At 34.3% G+C, this 20,249-nt stretch overlaps 1 protein-coding gene across 1 annotated transcript in view; it reads right to left on the bottom strand.

The window, feature by feature from the left end:
* Positions 1-7,812: 7,812 nt before the first annotated feature.
* LOC145270363 (uncharacterized) overlaps positions 7,813-20,249 on the bottom strand; it is a 31,623-nt gene continuing 19,186 nt past the window's right edge. Inside the window, exon 2 of the mRNA XM_080126012.1 lies at positions 7,813-8,330. Within this exon, the coding sequence (XP_079982138.1) occupies positions 7,972-8,330 (359 nt within the window). The 3' untranslated portion in view covers positions 7,813-7,971. The remainder of the gene's footprint in view (positions 8,331-20,249) is intronic.

Consider the following 20,249-nt stretch of genomic DNA (forward strand, 5'->3'; position numbering starts at 1 on the left):
ATAAGATTCTCATCTACCTATATCCACATCCCCTCTTGTTTGGACTTAGAAATTTTCAATTGAATACACGTTGACTTGCATTGGTCTATAGGATTCCCATCTACCTATATCCACATCCCCTCTTGTTTGGACTTAGAAATTTTCAATTGAATACACGTTGACTTGCATTGGTCTATAGGATTCTGATCTACCTATATCCACATCCCCTCTTGTTTGGACTTTGAAATTTTCAATTGAATACACGTTGACTTGCATTGGTCTATAGGATTCTCATCTACCTATATCCACATCCCCTGTTGTTTGGACTTAGAAATTTTCAATTGAATACACGTTGACTTGCATTGGTCTATAGGATTCTCATCTACCTATATCCACATCCCCTGTTGTTTGGACCTAGAAATTTTCAATTGTATACACGTTGACTTGCATTGGTCTATAGGATTCTGATCTACCTATATCCACATCCCCTCTTGTTTGGACTTAGAAATTTTCAATTGAATACACGTTGACTTGCATTGGTCTATAGGATTCTGATCTACCTATATCCACATCCCCTCTTGTTTGGACTTAGAAATTTTCAATTGAATACACGTTGACTTGCATTGGTCTATAGGATTCTGATCTACCTATATCCACATCCCCTCTTGTTTGGACTTAGAAATTTTCAATTGAATACACGTTGACTTGCATTGGTCTATAGGATTCTCATCTACCTATATCCACATCCCCTGTTGTTTGGACTTAGAAATTTTCAATTGAATACACGTTGACTTGCATTGGTCTATAGGATTCTCATCTACCTATATCCACATCCCCTGTTGTTTGGACTTAGAAATTTTCAATTGTATACACGTTGACTTGCATTGGTCTATAGGATTCTCATCTACCTATATCCACATCGCCTGTTGTTTGGACTTAGAAATTTTCAATTGAATACACGTTGACTTGCATTGGTCTATAGGATTCTGATCTACCTATATCCACATCCCCTCTTGTTTGGACTTAGAAATTTTCAATCGAATACACGTTGACTTGCATTGGTCTATAGGATTCTGATCTACCTATATCCACATCCCCTCTTGTTTGGACTTAGAACTTTTCAATTGAATACACGTTGACTTGCATTGGTCTATAGGATTCTGATCTACCTATATCCACATCCCCTCTTGTTTGGACTTAGAAAATTTCAATCGAATACACGTTGACTTGCATTGGTCTATAGGATTCTCATCTACCTATATCCACATCGCCTGTTGTTTGGACTTAGAAATTTTCAATTGAATACACGTTGACTTGCATTGGTCTATAGGATTCTGATCTACCTATATCCACATCCCCTCTTGTTTGGACTTAGAAAATTTCAATCGAATACACGTTGACTTGCATTGGTCTATAGGATTCTCATCTACCTATATCCACATCGCCTGTTGTTTGGACTTAGAAATTTTCAATCGAATACACGTTGACTTGCATTGGTCTATAGGATTCTGATCTACCTATATCCACATCCCCTCTTGTTTGGACTTAGAAATTTTCAATCGAATACACGTTGACTTGCATTGGTCTATAGGATTCTGATCTACCTATATCCACATCCCCTCTTGTTTGGACTTAGAAATTTTCAATTGAATACACGTTGACTTGCATTGGTCTATAGGATTCTGATCTACCTATATCCACATCCCCTCTTGTTTGGACTTAGAAATTTTCAATTGAATACACGTTGACTTGCATTGGTCTATAGGATTCTGATCTACCTATATCCACATCCCCTCTTGTTTGGACTTAGAAATTTTCAATTGAATACACGTTGACTTGCATTGGTCTATAGGATTCCCATCTACCTATATCCACATCCCATCTTGTTTGGACTTAGAAATTTTCAATTGAATACACGTTGACTTGCATTGGTCTATAGGATTCCCATCTACCTATATCCACATCCCCTCTTGTTTGGACTTGGAAATTTTCAATTGAATACACGTTGACTTGCATTGGTCTATAGGGTTCTCATCTACCTATATCCACATCCCCTGTTGTTTGGACTTAGAAATTTTCAATTGAATACACGTTGACTTGCATTTGTCTATAGGATTCTCATCTACCTATATCCACATCCCCTCTTGTTTGGACTTAGAAATTTTCAATTGAATACACGTTGACTTGCATTGGTCTATAGGATTCTCATCTACCTATATCCACATCCCCTCTTGTTTGGACTTAGAAATTTTCAATTGAATACACGTTGACTTGCATTGGTCTATAGGATTCTGATCTACCTATATCCACATCCCCTCTTGTTTGGACTTAGAAATTTTCAATTGTATACACGTTGACTTGCATTGGTCTATAGGATTCTCATCTACCTATATCCACATCCCCTGTTGTTTGGACTTAGAAATTTTCAATTGTATACACGTTGACTTGCATTGGTCTATAGGATTCTCATCTACCTATATCCACATCCCCTCTTGTTTGGACTTAGAAATTTTCAATTGAATACACGTTGACTTGCATTGGTCTATAGGATTCTCATCTACCTATATCCACATCCCCTCTTGTTTGGACTGCTACTGCTTGTAATTTTTTAAGTTAGAAATAAAAATAAATATCTTGATTGGATGCTCAACAAATACATAGTATCTACTGCTTGTAATTTTTTAAGTTAGACATAAAAATGAATATCTTGATTGGATGCTGAACAAATACATAGTATCTACTGCTTGTAATTTTTTAAGTAAGAAATAAAAATAAATATCTTGATTGGATGCTCAACAAATACATAGTATCTACTGCTTGTAATTTTATAAGTTAGAAATAAAAATAAATATCTTGATTGGATGCTCAACAAATACATAGTATCTACTGCTTGTAATTTGTTAAGTTAGAAATAAAAATAAATATTTTGATTGGATGCTCAACAAATACATAGTATCTACTGCTTGTAATTTTATAAGTTAGAAATAAAAATAAATATTTTGATTGGATGCTCAACAAATACATAGTATCTACTGCTTGTAATTTTATAAGTTAGAAATAAAAATAAATATCTTGATTGGATGCTCAACAAATACATAGTATCTACTGCTTGTAATTTTTTAAGTTAGAAATAAAAATGAATATCTTGATTGGATGCTCAACAAATACATAGTATCTACTGCTTGTAATTTTATAAGTTAGAAATAAAAATAAATATCTTGATTGGATGCTCAACAAATACATAGTATCTACTGCTTGTAATTTTTTAAGTTAGAAATAAAAATAAATATCTTGATTGGATGCTCAACAAATACATAGTATCTACTGCTTGTAATTTTTTAAGTCAGAAATAAAAATAAATATCTTGATTGGATGCTCAACAAATACATAGTATCTACTGCTTGTAATTTTATAAGTTAGAAATAAAAATGAATATCTTGATTGGATGCTCAACAAATACATAGTATCTACTGCTTGTAATTTTATAAGTTAGAAATAAAAATAAATATCTTGATTGGATGCTCAACAAATACATAGTATCTACTGCTTGTAATTTTATAAGTTAGAAATAAAAATAAATATCTTGATTGGATGCTCAACAAATACATAGTATCTACTGCTTGTAATTTTTTAAGTTAGAAATAAAAATAAATATCTTGATTGGATGCTCAACAAATACATAGTATCTACTGCTTATAATGTTTTAAGTTAGAAATAAAAATAAATATCTTGATTGGATGCTCAACAAATACATAGTATCTACTGCTTATAATTTTTTAAGTTAGAAATAAAAATAAATATCTTGATTGGATGCTCAACAAATACATAGTATCTACTGCTTGTAATTTTATAAGTTAGAAATAAAAATGAATATCTTGATTGGATGCTCAACAAATACATAGTATCTACTGCTTGTAATTTTATAAGTTAGAAATAAAAATAAATATCTTGATTGGATGCTCAACAAATACATAGTATCTACTGCTTATATTTTTTTAAGTTATAAATAAAAATAAATATCTTGATTGGATGCTCAACAAATACATAGTATCTACTGCTTGTAATTTTATAAGTTAGAAATAAAAATAAATATCTTGATTGGATGCTCAACAAATACATAGTATCTACTGCTTGTAATTTTATAAGTTAGAAATAAAAATAAATATCTTGATTGGATGCTCAACAAATACATAGTATCTACTGCTTATAATTTTTTAAGTTAGAAATAAAAATAAATATCTTGATTGGATGCTCAACAAATACATAGTATCTACTGCTTGTAATTTTTTAAGTTAGAAATAAAAATGAATATCTTGATTGGATGCTCAACAAATACATAGTATCTACTGCTTGTAATTTTTTAAGTTAGAAATAAAAATAAATATCTTGATTGGATGCTCAGTAAATACATAGTATCTACTGCTTGTAATTTTATAAGTTAGAACTAAAAATAAATATCTTGATTGGATGCTCAACAAATACATAGTATCTACTGCTTGTAATTTGTTAAGTTAGAAATAAAAATAAATATCTTGATTGGATGCTCAACAAATACATAGTATCTACTGCTTGTAATTTTTTAAGTTAGAAATAAAAATAAATATCTTGATTGGATGCTCAACAAATACATAGTATCTACTGCTTGTAATTTTTTAAGTTAGAAATAAAAATAAATATCTTGATTGGATGCTCAACAAATACATAGTATCTACTGCTTGTAATTTGTTAAGTTAGAAATAAAAATAAATATCTTGATTGGATGCTCAACAAATACATAGTATCTACTGCTTGTAATTTTTTAAGTTAGAAATAAAAATAAATATCTTGATTGGATGCTCAACAAATACATAGTATCTACTGCTTGTAATTTGTTAAGTTAGAAATAAAAATAAATATCTTGATTGGATGCTCAACAAATACATAGTATCTACTGCTTGTAATTTTTTAAGTTAGAAATAAAAATAAATATCTTGATTGGATGCTCAACAAATACATAGTATCTACTGCTGGTAATTTTTTAAGTTAGAAATAAAAATGAATATCCTGATTGACTACTCAACCTAACTTTTAACTAACACCATTAGCTAAATTATTTTAACTATTAAAACCTGCATTCAGGGCACATAAATTATAGAGAAATGTTACCCTTTGTGCCAAAGGCCGCCAACCCCCAATATTTCCTCCTGTATCAGAAAACACGCTATGTGATATACAAATATCTGTACGTGATGTTGCCAAGCTAATCAGAAACCTTTGTTACATGATAAGGGCTGTCCCCTGTTCATGTAAGTATAAAAATAGAGAGATTAGTTAAAATGGAAATAAGAGAAAGCAGAAATCGAACCCTGGACATAAGTTTTAAAGAACAATAGGTTTAAATGGAATGTCCAGTAAAATGTTAATTCGGATGAAATAAATAATAAATAAACTATTCAATTGTTAAAAGAATGTGGATAATAAAATATGGGTTAAATAAATTAGATATGTAGGTTAAATTCCTTTGTGGAAACAAACAAGGAAAATAGGTTATTGGGAAATCAATGTCGAAAACGTGCAAAGTCGCGCATGTTGAGACACGTGAATTTTGCTCACGTGGCCGGGATGCATGGAGTTCTCAATATAGTTGGTGGAGAGACAGTCAGAGAGACAGTCAGAGAGACAGTCAGGAGAGACAGTCAGGGGAGACAGACAGGCGGACGTCTGAAGCGAGACGTCACTTCAGAAACTAAGATGTGAAACTTTGAGTTCTTAATGAGGAAATCCCGACCGGTCGTATTAAATAAATTCACCATGTGTTTTGGATAAAGCTCATCTTTGTGTTGTGATTTCTACAAAAAGGTAAATTGTATCGTTATTATATGTCTGTGTTATAAAATGTCATTACAACAACATCTCTCTCTCTAAGATACACCATCATATGTAATAAGACAAGAACTCTCACTAAGACACATATCATTACTAATAAGAACTCTCACAAGAAAAAGCATCACTTATAATAGTCTCTCTCTAAGACTCTTAATGAAACCACTATATAACACCTTGATTCCAGTAAAGCAACCGGCCCTAACGGTATTCCAATTACAGTATGCAAAAATCTTCAACCAGAACTAGTGTTCATACTTACAAAACTGTTTAAACGTTGTCTTAAGGAGAATTGCTTCCCGTCATCCTGGAAAATCTCATCAGTATGCTCTGTATTTAAGAATTCAGGTGATCGCTCATCTCCCTCCCAATACAGGCCAATAAGAAATGAGAATTTTTATTTAAATTAATTTTCAAGTTTTTAACTTGATTGAATTCTGAGCATAATTCAATGGGCCGACAGCTTGTAATTTTTAAAGTCCGAAGTACAAATTTTTATTTAAATTAATTTTCAAGTCAGGAATACTTATCTTGCTTGAATGCTGACACCTAATAAACCTGAAATTGGAACGAAAACATAGCAAAGAGCGGAGATAAATATTAGATCATATAAAGGTTCTACAGCTTGGAATTTTAAAGTTAGAAATAAGAATCTTTATTTAAATTAATTTTCAATTTCGGAATAAGAATCTTAATTGAATGCTTAGCTCAATACATAGGGTCTGCTATTTGTAATTTTAAAATAATTAATGAGAATCTGTATTTAAAATAATTTTCAAATTTTTACCTTGAGGCAGAATAACAAGTGTGAATACGTAGAGTTTACAGCTCAAAACTTTAAAGTCAGGAATAATTATCTTGCTTGAATGCTGAGCCTAATATACAGGGCCGACAGCTTGTAATTCTAAAGTTAGAAATAAGAATTTTATATAAATTAATTTTACAAGTTAAGAATTTATACCTTGATTGAATTCTAAGCGTAATACATAGGGTCTACTACTTGTAATTTTTCAAGTTAAAAATAAGAATTTTTATTTAAAATAATTTTCAAATTTTTACCTTGATTTAATACTGAGGATAATACATAGGATCTACATCTTGCACTTTTAAAGTTAGAAATAATAATTTTTATTTAAATTAATTTTCAAGTTTGAAATAAGTTCATTTTTTATTTCGTCCTGATGTCACTTTATTTTTTTCCGCATCTTCTTTCGACATGTTCCTATTTCGTATCAATGAAGAAATTTTCAGAGATCAAGGGCCCTCTTCTTGATACTCGTACAATAACGAATCGACGCATAAATTATTTTACAATGTCTGTTTTTTTAGGTTCTTGTTCTGTTCTTAACGTTGATATCTCTTTTTTTTTGCTTGTTATTTTTTTTCCCGCACATTCCTTAATATGCGATCGATTCATTTCGAACGAAATATTTGGGTTTGTATTACTGTACACATAGATTCGAAAAAGTTGTCAAAAAACAAATATAGAACAAATAAATGTTATCAAAGGCAAGATAAGTTACTTTTCTACCTAACTGGATATATTTTTTGTGTTTTTATTCAGTGTAACATGTTTATTCAGCTCGAAAAACATGCAATGTTTACCGATGTATTGGAAAATTCAAAATGGCAGCCGACTGTCTCTCGGAGAGGGTACGTTTGGGAAAAGGTATTATAAATAATAAACTAGACAAAATACTGTTAGAAATATTCGCTCAATATATGTTACCGTGACATAAGTTGACATGTATTCGGTTGTTTTCTAACAGTATTTTGTCTAGTTTATTATTTATAATACCTTTTCCCAAACGTACCCTCTCCGAGAGACAGTCGGCTGCCATTTTGAATTTTCCAATACATCGGTAAACATTGCATGTTTTTCGAGCTGAATAAACATGTTACACTGAATAAAAACACAAAAAATATATCCAGTTAGGTAGAAAAGTAACTTATCTTGCCTTTGGTAACATTTATTTGTTCTATATTTGTTTTTTGACAACTTTTTCGAATCTATGTGTACAGTAATACAAACCCAAATATTTTAATCCATTTTAGTTCAGTAAATTCACAGAGACCAAAGGTCTCCTTCCTGATCTTGTATTCTATTTTACTTCAGTAAGTTCTCGGAGATCATGTCTCTTTTTTAAGTTTTTTATTTTGTTCCCTTCCTAAATCTGATGTCTCTTTTTTAGGCTTTTTACTATGTTGTGATGTCTCGTCTTTTTGCTTTTGATTTTTTTCGGCTTGTTCTTCTTCGACATGCGATCGCATATGCACATTCAGATTGCACCGCTGCGAGAATCCTAACCCGCAGATCCCGCATGCATACGGTTTCTCACCAGTGTGTATGCGCATGTGTGTCTTTAGGTGCGAGTATCGGGAGAACGCCGATGCGCAGACGCCGCACGAGTACGGCTTTTCTTTAGTGTGTTTTCGCATGTGACGCTTAAGCGGACCGTTGTCAGAGAACGCCGCCCCGCAGACGCCGCATGAAAAGTAATATGGTTAAGCTTAAACATGGAAAAGTAAAGGACGAGTTTTTAAAACTGGAAAAGGACAAGATATTCTAGTAAAAAATATAATAAATTTATAACTTAAAAATTCGACAATGGACAAAATTGGAGGCCTGCAATATAAATGCTGGAGTCCCTCAGGGGTCAATCCTAGGGCCAACTCTCTTCCTGATCTACATCAATGACCTCCCTAAACACATACTTAAATCCTTCGTTGACATCTATGCTGATGACACGACCATCTACGACAACACATCAAAGGCTGTAAATGACAAAGTTCTCTCTGATTCTCTCTCCTCTGATCTCGAGTGCGTGGTTCAGTGGGGGAAGATGTGGATGGTTACCTTTAATGCATCCAAAACCGAACTCCTATCCTTACATCATCAATGCTCTGATCCCCATCTGGCATCAATTGTGATGGATGGCTCTCGTCTGGGTGGTCACATTCAATGCTGCAAAGGTTAAACTTGTTTCCTTCAATAATTACAAGAAACCTTCTCTACCACCAATAGCAATGGCCAAAGACTCTTTATCTGAAAGTACATCTTTTAAACTTATCGGCCTAACGTTTACAGGGAACATGAACTGGAATAGATACATTGAGAGCATTGCCAAGGCTGCTGCAAAGAAGGTGGGCTCTTTCTACCATGCTAAAAACTACTTACACCTGAAAGTATCCTGTACCTCTATAAGGCCATCATTCACCCATGTATGGAGTATTGTTGTTACATCTGGGCTGGTGCATCTGCTGCTTGTCTCTCGCTCCTGGACAGGGTTCAAAAGAGAGTCGCCAACCTGATAGGTCCTGAACTGTCATCTAAACTTCAGCCTCTGTCACATCGACAATGAATGCTCTGACGAACTACAAGCTACGATGAATTTACTGGTGTTCAAAATCGTAAAATTATGTAAGGAGGTGAGCGATGCTTTTTATGACTGGTTTCCATAGCAACCACGTCGCTTCAGCGACTATTGTTGCTATTAATTCACTGCTCTTGAAAAGAGAAATAACAAGTGAAACAGAGAATGAAAGCATGAAAAGAAAAAAAAAATGACATCTTGCTGCTCAAATCCCTACATAGTACCTTAGTAGTTGTTGCCCCTGATAGTAGCCCCTACACCAAAGTGGCAATGTGTTTTGTTTGGGGTTAAAAGGTAATAAAAAAAAGTTGTTTTTTTTAAATTTTTTTTTTTATTCAATTTTCACCCCAAACAAGGCACAGTGCGACTTTGAAGCAGGGGGCTACTATTAGGGAATTAATTAGCGGGGTCATTATGAAGGGAGAAGAGTAGAAAGATGTTTGTTAACATTACACTTGAACTTCTGCATATCATTGCAGTTGGGAAAGCAGACTCCCGGAAGGGAGTTCCAAAGACCTGCAGTTCTGGGGAAGAAACTATTGGAGTAAAAGGCTTTCTTGCACCTAGGGATCTCTACTGTAAAGGGATGAGACTTAGTAGCTTGTCGGGTTTGTCGGGGGTAGTTACGTCGGGGAGGTACAAGTGTTTGCAGTTCGTCAGAGCATTCACCATTAAAGTATTTGTAGAACAGGCAGAGGGATGCAACATCTCGTCGATGGGACAGAGGTTGAAGCCCAGATGACAGTTCAGGACCTATCAGGTTTGCGACTCTCTTTTGAATCCTTCCAAGAAGTGAGAGACAAGCAGCAGATGCACCAGCCCAGATGTGACAACAGTACTCCATACATGGGCGAATGGTTGCCTTAAGATAATTATGGGGGGGGGATTTTATTAAAGCAGATGAGTGGCGTACATTGTTATTACATATGTGTTTATGGGGGCAAAAAAATAAGACTGAACTTAAACAAAAAACAAGGGAATTTATTGGAAGACTGAAAAAATCATGGATTACAATAGAAAAATGCGAGCATGAAAAGTAATATGGTTAAGCTTTAACATGGAAAAGTAAACAAGAACGTTTTTAAATTCAATTTTTAAAATTATACAATCAATTCTTAATGCTGCTATATTTTTTTTTTTCACACAGTGATCACCACTTATCAAGGCCCGGAAGCCACTCAGGGATAAGGGTTATTGCAAGTACATTACGTTAGTGTGGAGATTTGATGAAGTGTTTAATTAAGGGGGCAGTTCATTAGGAATTTGTTTACATTGGACTTGAAGACATCCAAGTTTTAGTCCGGAGGGAAGCAGGCAGACGGAACAGAGTTCCACATGCGTGCAGTCCTAAGAAAGAAGCTTTGTTCATGGAATCCACGTTTTGATTTAGGCACAGATATAGAGTGGGGGAAATTTTTCACAGTTGATTCAGCTAGACGGGTGTTTTTTGTGAAAGATTGGCGAGGGGGGACCAGAGATTGGAGTTCAGACGAGCACTTGCCATGAAAATAACGATAAAACAAGGATAGGCTTGCAACGTCTCTTCTGTGGGAGAGAGGCTGCAGGGTAGAGAAAAGGGCATCCCCCACTAAGCCATGAAGTCTATTTTGTACTCTGTCAAGGCAAGATAGGCTGTTTTTAGCAGCTCCTGCCCAGATATGGCAGCAGTATTCCATCCTTGGACGTACTTGGCTTTTATATAGATAGAGAATTGCATCAGTAGTGAGATATCTTCTGAAGCAGTAGAAGGATCCCACCATCTTTCCAGCTATTAAAGTTTAAATGCAGTTTAAATCCCGTTTTTCTGGAAATGTCGGTTGCAAATGTTTCTTTGGACAAAAAAAAGTTTTAAAAAAATGGTATTTTTTTAGATTAGGTCCACCTCCGCAATTCTCTTTTAAATGACGACTTTTATAAGTTTTCGGCTATGCAAACCTTTAGAATCCTAAAAAGATCTCTCGGAAGCATTTTTGCAACATGAAAAATATACAAACCAAAATAAAGAGAGGAGGAAACCCTGCTCAAAAACATGGTTTATTACATCGCCTAAAAAAAAGAAGAATCGGGGCCTCCAATAATACGATAATTTGGTGGGGAAGTAAATTGTTTTCTTTTTCTAACTTGGTTTTAAAAAGTTTTTATTGCTAACATTTATTTTCATAAACTCTAACCACACCTCACAACCCTAATCCGGCCGGTCGGGAAAAAAGTTTTTATTTTTTTAAATTTTGGTGAAACGCACGCACGCACGCACGCACACATAAGCATATCGCATGTCAGCAAGCTAAAGAAGAGAGAAAGTGGGGGAAGGAGAGAAAGGATCGTGTTCTCTGCACTGCCCGTGCCGGGGTCAAACAGAGGTTAAATGAAATCGATTCAAAATGGCTCCACAAAGTTGTGTCTGAACTTTTTATTCTATGAAACTTAAGATTAATAAAACGAAATAATCGTGACCCGTGGAAATTCCACGGCGAATATTTCGCATTCAATAAGAACAAAACGAAAAAGTAGTGAACAAATAAATATATAAGAAAATGAATGTTACCAATGGCAAGATAAGTTACCCTTCTACCTACCTAGATCACATTGTTGTTGTTTTAACTTATTTTAAAACGTTTATTTAACACAAACAAAAGTAGCGCACAGTTTTAAGTTAGAACAATAAATAAATGTCTGATATTTTACAGACATCTTGTGAGACTCGATAATCGCTCCAAACTCGAAAATTAAGCAAAATACTGGTAGCAACACATCCAATAAATGTCAGAAAACGTTCGAACATGTTTTCTTTTTCACATTAGCGAAACTCTTATCAGAGCAAAAGCGAAAATGAGAAGCAAACACAAATGAAGAAGTCAGTTTTTATCGTTGAGCACAAAAACAACAAAAGAAAGAGTATCTAATCTAATAGGCCCCGTGCGTGCTATAGGTCAATCTCCAAAGTCTGTCCCATCGCCTCAGTGTTGTATCCCTGTTTACAAGTACTTTAATGGGATGTGCTCTGATGAACCTATAGCATTCATACCAGTGTCCGGAAAACTTGTTCAGGAAAACTCGTCTCCGGAATAACCGTACCCGGAAAACTCGTACTGTTCAGTTTGTTCAGGTATGCTGAAAACGAATATCACAAGGAAAATTAGCAGAGACAAATAGTTTTGGAGCTAGTTTTATTAATGCGCGTATTGTGAAATGTAAATCACTGGCGACCATGTTTGAACAGGCGGCATATGAAAGGGGCCAACCCTCAGTTTGTTCAGGTATGCTGAAAACGAATATCGCAAGGAAAATTAGCAGAGACAAATAGATTTTGGGCTAGTTTTATTAATGCGTGTATTTTGAAATGTAAATCACTGGCGACCATGTTTGAACAGGCGGCATATGAAAGTGGCCAACCCTCAATTTATTCAGTTATGCTGAAAACGAATATCGCAAGTAAAATTAGCACAGACAGACTACCAGTTTTGGAGCTAGTTTTAGTTAATGCGTGTACTTTGAAATGTAGATCACTGGCGACCATGTTTGAACAGGCGGCATATGAAATGGGGCAACCCTCAGTTTGTTCAGGTATGCTGAAAACGAATATCGCAAGGAAAATTAGCACATACAAATAGTTTTGGAGCTAGTTTTATTAATGCATGTATTTTGAAATGCAAACCACTGGCGACCATGTTTAAACATGCGGACTATGAAAGGGGCCAACCCTCAGTTTGTTCAGGTATGCTGAAAACGAATATCACAAGGAAAATTAGCAGAGACAGACAGACAGACTACTAGTTTTGGAGCTAGTTTTATTAATGCGTGTATTGTGAAATGTAAATCCCTGGCGACCATGTTTGAACAGGCGGCATATGAAAGGGGCCAACCCTTAGTTTGTTCAGGTATGCTGAAAACGAATATCGCAAGGAAAATTAGCAGAGACAAATAGTTTTGGAGCTAGTTTTATTAATGCATGTATTGTGAAATGTAAATTCCTGACGACCATGTTTGAACAGGCGGCATATGAAAGGGGCCAACCCTTAGTTGTTTCAGGTATGCTGAAAACGAATATCGCAAGGAAAATTAGCACAGACAAATAGTTTTGGAGCTAGTTTTATTAATGCGTGTATTGTGAAATATAAATCACTGGCGAACATGTTTAAACATGCGGCATATTAAAGTGACAACCCTCAGTTTGATAAGGTATGCTGAAAACGAATATCGCAAGGAAAATTAGCACAGACAAATAGTTTTCGACATATCATTGTTTGTATTTTTTAAATATAAATTCATAAACCCACACATACACACACCCTTTCATAAACACACACACTCGCATAAACATACACATACACAGACACACACGTACACACAACTACACACCAACACAAATCAACTTTCGGTTAAAAGCTGTCATGAGGTGGGAAGGGTGGGTGTCATAAGTGTCAATCGAATTTGAAAGTTTGTTAACGAAATGGATTTATTTTAACTTCGTTTGACACTTGCCAATTCTCCTGCCCTTCAATCCCCCCCCCTCCTTCTACCTGCCTCTCTCTTTACTAAGACTTTTCGGGTTGGGGTGTTTATGCTACGCTGGGGTAGGTCGTAAAAATAAACTTATTTTTCGTTATTAAATTGTAATTTTTTAAGAAATCATTACCTTAAAAGTTAAGAAAGCCATTCTTAATGTAGAGAGGGGCATGTTAACTATTCTGTACTTTCATCCAATAATTTAATAAGCAAAAGATAGGATAAAATTGAATTTAACTTGAAAATTTTACTCCAAAATATTGCAGAAGTTTTCTTTGATATTTTTTATTTTACAAGCTGTCCCAGCGTAGTATTAACACCTCCAATCTCTCCATGATAAGAACGGCTTTCTGAAAAAAAAAACACTCCCAAGAAAGCCGTTCTTAACATGGAGAGATTGGAGGGGGTATTCCGGAAGTTGTTCTTAAAATGGGGAGAGGAGGGTGTTTTGTAACTATTCCGTACTTTAACCTAACAAGTTAATAAAAAAACATCAAATGTTAAATAAAAATAAATAAAAATAAGATAAATAAAAAATAAAAATAAATAAAAATAAAAAACATCAAATCAAATAAAAAAACGATCAATGTATAGTATCTGTTAACGAAAATATATATTTTTTTTAATTATTAGCAAATAATTCAATGTGTAGTATCTGTTTTATTCTATCGCAGTATAAAAAAAAAGAGGCGGAGGAGAAATCGTTTTTAGTTTCATTCCAATTCAAAATACCCCTTTTTGGAAAGTTGGGTTTTCTTCACATGAAAATAACAAAAAAAAATACATTAAAGTTTCAAATCATTATGGCTCCTTTGTGCTCGTCAACGAAAGACATAAAGCAGGAACGACGACGTGCGAATGGAAACAGTAAAGGATGTCGCCCCACCGCAGCTGCCGACGGCGCCAACAGCACGTCTGTTTCTCTCTGACCTTTTAAAATAATTCGCATTAACTAAGGGGACCCGCGGAAATTCCACGGCGAATATTTCGCAGCAGTTAAAGACAACAAAACGAAAACGTGGCCATCAAAGAAATATATAACAAATAAATGTTAGCAAAGGTAAATTACGGGTTTGTATTACTGTACACATAGATTCGAAAAAGTTGTCAAAGAACAAATATATAACAAATAAATGTTATCAAAGGCAAGATAAGTTACTTTTCTACCTAACTGGATATATTTTTTGTGTTTTTATTCAATGTAACATGTTTATTCAGCTCGAAAAACATGCAGTGTTTACCGATGTATTGGAAAATTCAAAATGGCGGCCGACTCTCTCTCGGAAAGGGGAAGTTTGGGAAAAGGTATTATAAATAATAAACTAGACAAAATACTGTTAGAAATTCGCTCAATATATGTTACCGTGACATAAGTTGACATATATTCGGTTGTTTTTTAATAGTATTTTGTCTAGTTTATTATTTATAACATCTTTTCCCAAACTTACCGTGTTAAACAGACAGTCGGGCGCCATTTTGAATTTTCCAATACATCGATAAACACTGCATGTTTTTCGAGCTGAATGAACATGTTACATTGAATAAAAACACTAAAAACATATCCAGTTAGGTAGAAAAGTAACTTATCTTGCCTTTGATAACATTTATTTGTTATATATTTGTTTTTTGACAACTTTTTCGAATCTATGTGTACAGTAATACAAACCCTAAATTACTCTTCTACCGACCTAGTTAAGTTTTTAGTTGTGTCATCTGATTTCAACAGTTTATTTACTTTGTAATAAAATTAGTGTCGAATCTTAAGTTGGAAGAAGAAAAAAACGCCTGACAGTCATATGGTGTGCTCGGTCATAGCTCAAAACTCGAAACTCAAGCAAAATACGGTTAGAAAATCACCTGATAAATGTCACGATAACTTTTATAGAATACGTTTCTAACAGAATTTTGTTTTATTGTCTATTTTTGACCGATTATCGAGACTCCAAGTATGTAAGAGTCACAAAAAGGCGGGACTGCTTAACTGCATCGTCATCATTTTCAATCCACTCATGTCGAACGCACGTGAGAAGTAAAATAGATGGCCCATCAAGCCAGAAATTAATTAATGACAGTTTAAAGGCTTCAAAATCACTTTCGAATTCAATATCAACTGTCGCATTAACTCGCATCCTAGATTTCCGAAATCTCGTCCCAATAGTGTAGAAGCGCCCATTTCAACCTAATAACATGGATTTCAATTTGATAAAACAACTATCTAATAAAAGAATGTACTAATTTTTAACCAAATACAGAAAAAAGAAACGGTTACTACGTTTAGCCAGAAAGACATAATTAGTAATTATGCATTTATGCTACCGTGTTTTTGTGTTTGCATTTCCTTTTTTTGTTTTGTTTTTTTTTGTATTTTCATTTAAAATTCAAGTTTCACGACAACTTGATTAAAATGTTAGAATACAAAGAATATATTTCTAAATAATACCGTTTTTATTTCGGCACGGTAGCATAACTGCATAAGATGCATATACTTTTTAAAGTATTTTATTTTTTTCCTATTATAATTATACGTATATTTTCTTGTGTCTATGTCGTAACTGTTCCTTACTTTGTTTTTATCAATGTTACATCATATTCCAAATATCACATCAATCTATAGAGTGGTTTATTTAAGTGATATTTTCAGTTTTAATTAAAGAAAAAAACAGATACTACAATTTGATTTTCTCCAAAATATATGGATAGAAATATTTCTTTCCACGTGGCGGTAGATTCCCGCTAAATTTCTTCTTATAATATGTATATATATATATATATATATATATATATATGTATATATATATATATATATATATATATATATATATATATATATATATATATATATTATTTTTGAATTTTTTATAACTTTTTAAAGTTTCGGGTGCTAACCTCTCTCTCTGTCTCTCTCTCTCTCTTTCTCCCTCTCTCTCTCTCTCTCTCTCTTTCTCTTGCTCGCTTGCTCGCTCTCGCGCACGCGCTTCTCCGTGTCCTTATATATAGACAGAGAGAGAGGGAAAAGGGGGGAGAGACCGAAAGAGACAGAGAATGTGTCTACGCTCCCCTCCAACATGCTTCAACGCCAACGACGCACACACCCACATACACACACACTTGCATTAACACAAACATACAAATTTAACTCAGCACACACACTCACATAAACACATAAACACATACACACACACACACACACTCGCATAAAGGCACCAACACACACAAACACAAAGTATTACTCTGTGTGTGCGTGCGTGCGTGCGTACGCGCATATCACGCCACATTCACTCTTCAACTAAACAAGTTTAAATCAACCAATGAAAAGGCAGCTAGGTAACACAAACTCCATAAAAGGTAAAAAGGTTGCATCATCGACTCGAACTGTTCGATTTTTCCCGGAAAAAGTTAACGGTTTTCACGGCGATGGTGAAATATAAAAAGAGGCCTAAAACGGGCTGTAAATTCAGTTTGGACCCTGGCAGCGAGATGAGTTCCAGAAGAATAGATGACCAGCCAGTCGACCCAGCTAAGCCGCCGCCCTGCCGCTCCTCTGTCTACTTCTCTGATGTAAAAAAAAAAAAAAAGGTATTTCTTGTCGTTTCAAAGTAGATGACGCATTTATTTCAGTTGTGTAAACTGCACAAGTGTTCAAATGAACGTTGTTAGTATGAGCACAGTTCATAAACACGTCGAATTTCTTTTCAAATTTCGACACTTGTGTAGTTTACACGATTTTAACGTTTAACGTCTTTTTATATTTTATTATACTGTTAGAAAGCCAGCCAACAAATATTACCGTTTTTTTAATTTGTTAGGTGAAAGTATACATATTATATTATTTAAGGGCGGTCAATAAACTATAGAATTACCGTGACAATTGTGCAGTTTATAAACCGTGCTGTTCTGGGAAAAATATTAAAATTTAAATCTCAATTAACGTCTTTTTTTTTAATTTGTTAGGTGAAAGTATACATATAATATTATTTAAGGGCGGTCAATAAACTATAGAATTACCGTGACAATTGTGCAGTTTATAAATCGTGCTTTTGCTGGAAAAAATATTTTTAATTTAAATCTCAATTAACGTCTTTTTTTTTTAATTTGTTAGGTGAAAGCATACATATAATATTATTTAAGGGTGGTCAATAAACTATAGAATTACCGTGACAATTGTGCAGTTTATAAACCGTGCTGTTCTGGGGAAAAAATATTAAAATTTAAATCTAAATTAATGTCTGTTTTTGTTAATTTGTTAGGTGAAAGCATACATATAATATTATTTAAGGGTGGTCAATAAACTATAGAATTACCGTGACAATTGTGCAGTTTATAAACCGTGCTGTTCTTGGAAAAAAATATTAAAATTTAAATCTAAATTAACGTCTGTTTTTGTTAATATGTTAGGTGAAAGCATACATATAATATTATTTAAGGGCGGTCGATAAACTATAGAATTACCGTGACAATTGTGCAGTTTATAAACCGTACTGTTCTGGGAAAAAATATTAAAATTTAAATCTAAATTAACGTCTTTTTTTTTAATTTGTTAGGTGAAAGCATACATATAATATTATTTAAGGGTGGTCGATAAACTATAGAATTACCGTGACAATTGTGCAGTTTATAAACCGTGCTGTTCTGGGAAAAAAATATTAAAGTTTAAATCTAAATTAACGTCTTTTTTTAAAATTTGTTAGGTGAAAGCATACATATAATATTATTTAAGGGTGGTCGATAAACTATAGAATTACCGTGACAATTGTGCAGTTTATAAACCGTGCTTTTGCTGGACAATATATTTTAAATTTAAATCTAAATTAACGTCTTTTTTTTTTAATTTGTTAGGTGAAAGTATATATATAATATTATTTAAGGACGGTCGATAAACTATAGAATTAACGTGACAATTGTGCAGTTTATAAACCGTGCTGTTCTGGGAAAAAATATTAAAATTTAAATCTAAATTAACGTCTGTTTTTGTTAATTTGTTAGGTGAAAGCATACATATAATATTATTTAAGGGCGGTCGATAAACTATAGAATTACCGTGACAATTGTGCAGTTTATAAACCGTGCTGTTCTGGGGAAAAAATATTAAAATTTAAATCTAAATTAACGTCTTTTTTTTAAATTTGTTAGGTGAAAGCATACGTATAATATTATTTAAGGGTGGTCGATAAACTATAGAATTACCGTGACAATTGTGCAGTTTATAAACCGTGCTTTTGCTGGAAAATATATTTTAAATTTAAATCTAAATTAACGTCTTTTTTTTTTAATTTGTTAGGTGAAAGCATACATATAATATTATTTAAGGGTGGTCGATAAACTATAGAATTACCGTGACAATTGTGCAGTTTATAAACCGTGCTGTTCTGGGAAAAAAATATTAAAATTTAAATCTAAATTAACGTCTTTTTTTTTAATTTGTTAGATGAAAGCATACATATAATATTATTTAAGGGCGGTCCATAAACTGTAGAATTACCGTGACAATTGTGCAGTTTATAAACCGTTCTTTTATTGGATAAAATACTGGATGTGTATTTTCCCCCCTAAAGTCCAACCCTATCCTCACCGTGGTAGGGGGGTGTAACGTTGTAGTTTAACAGCTACACGGCTAAATGGGCTCTGGCAAAAAAAAAACAAAAAAACAAATCCAGAAAATGTCGGCATTAGTTTGTTGCGTCCGTCATCTGGTCGTCTTTTTATACGCTTGCATGTGGCGAGCAAAAAGGCGTGAAGGGAGCAGGCTGAAAGGAGAACAATACCCGAAAGATGTAAACCGAACGAAAGAGAAAAATGGGCCTCCCTGCAAGGCCCCGTGTTCTCCCCAGCCTGCCCCCAGTTTCCCCGACTTTGCATGCAACTGGTTTTGAGCTTTTGGAAAGCTCTTTTCTCAGTGTCGGGGTGTTGACTCCACTTCCAAGTTAACAAATAGCTGCAAGTCTGGGTACGGTCCGATTGGTTCCGAAGCTCTTCCACTGTGAGGTGCGCTTTCGAATCTCCCGAAGGGGGCTACCCTCTAAGCAGGCGACACGTGCTCGTGTTACTATGTAATGCAGGCTTGCCTCGACTCGACTAAGGACGACTAGAGTTCGACTAGATTGTGTGCTCACAAGCCGCTTTAAGGCCGCTTTTATTATTCCTACTGTCTAGGAACTCCGAAACGGTATGGTAGTGCAATTATATATGACCGTCCTCCAATACGAAATGGTAGTGCAATTATATATGACGGTCCTCCGATATGATAGTAGGAATGCCAGTTTTGTGAGCGATCATTGCCGTCTTATGAACACAAACTAGTGGTATCTTTACGAATCCTGTTGGGTAGAGAGAACACCTCTGTTTTCTGCTCCGCCTGTTATTCTGAGTAGAAACCGCTTTTTAGGAGATGTTCGCAGCACAGCTTGTTTTTATATAGTGCCCCTCCTTTCGGGAGTTCATCACCTCGCTGCCCAGACGAGAGCTTTCTCCGGTGGAACCTCTTTTTTTTTTCTTTTTTTTATTTTACTTTCCAGTTTAATGGCGAACGAA

Source organism: Euprymna scolopes, chromosome 46 (assembly GCF_053919585.1).
Source record: "Euprymna scolopes isolate OS-2025 chromosome 46, ASM5391958v1, whole genome shotgun sequence".
NCBI classification, from domain to species: Eukaryota; Metazoa; Mollusca; class Cephalopoda; order Sepiida; family Sepiolidae; genus Euprymna; species Euprymna scolopes.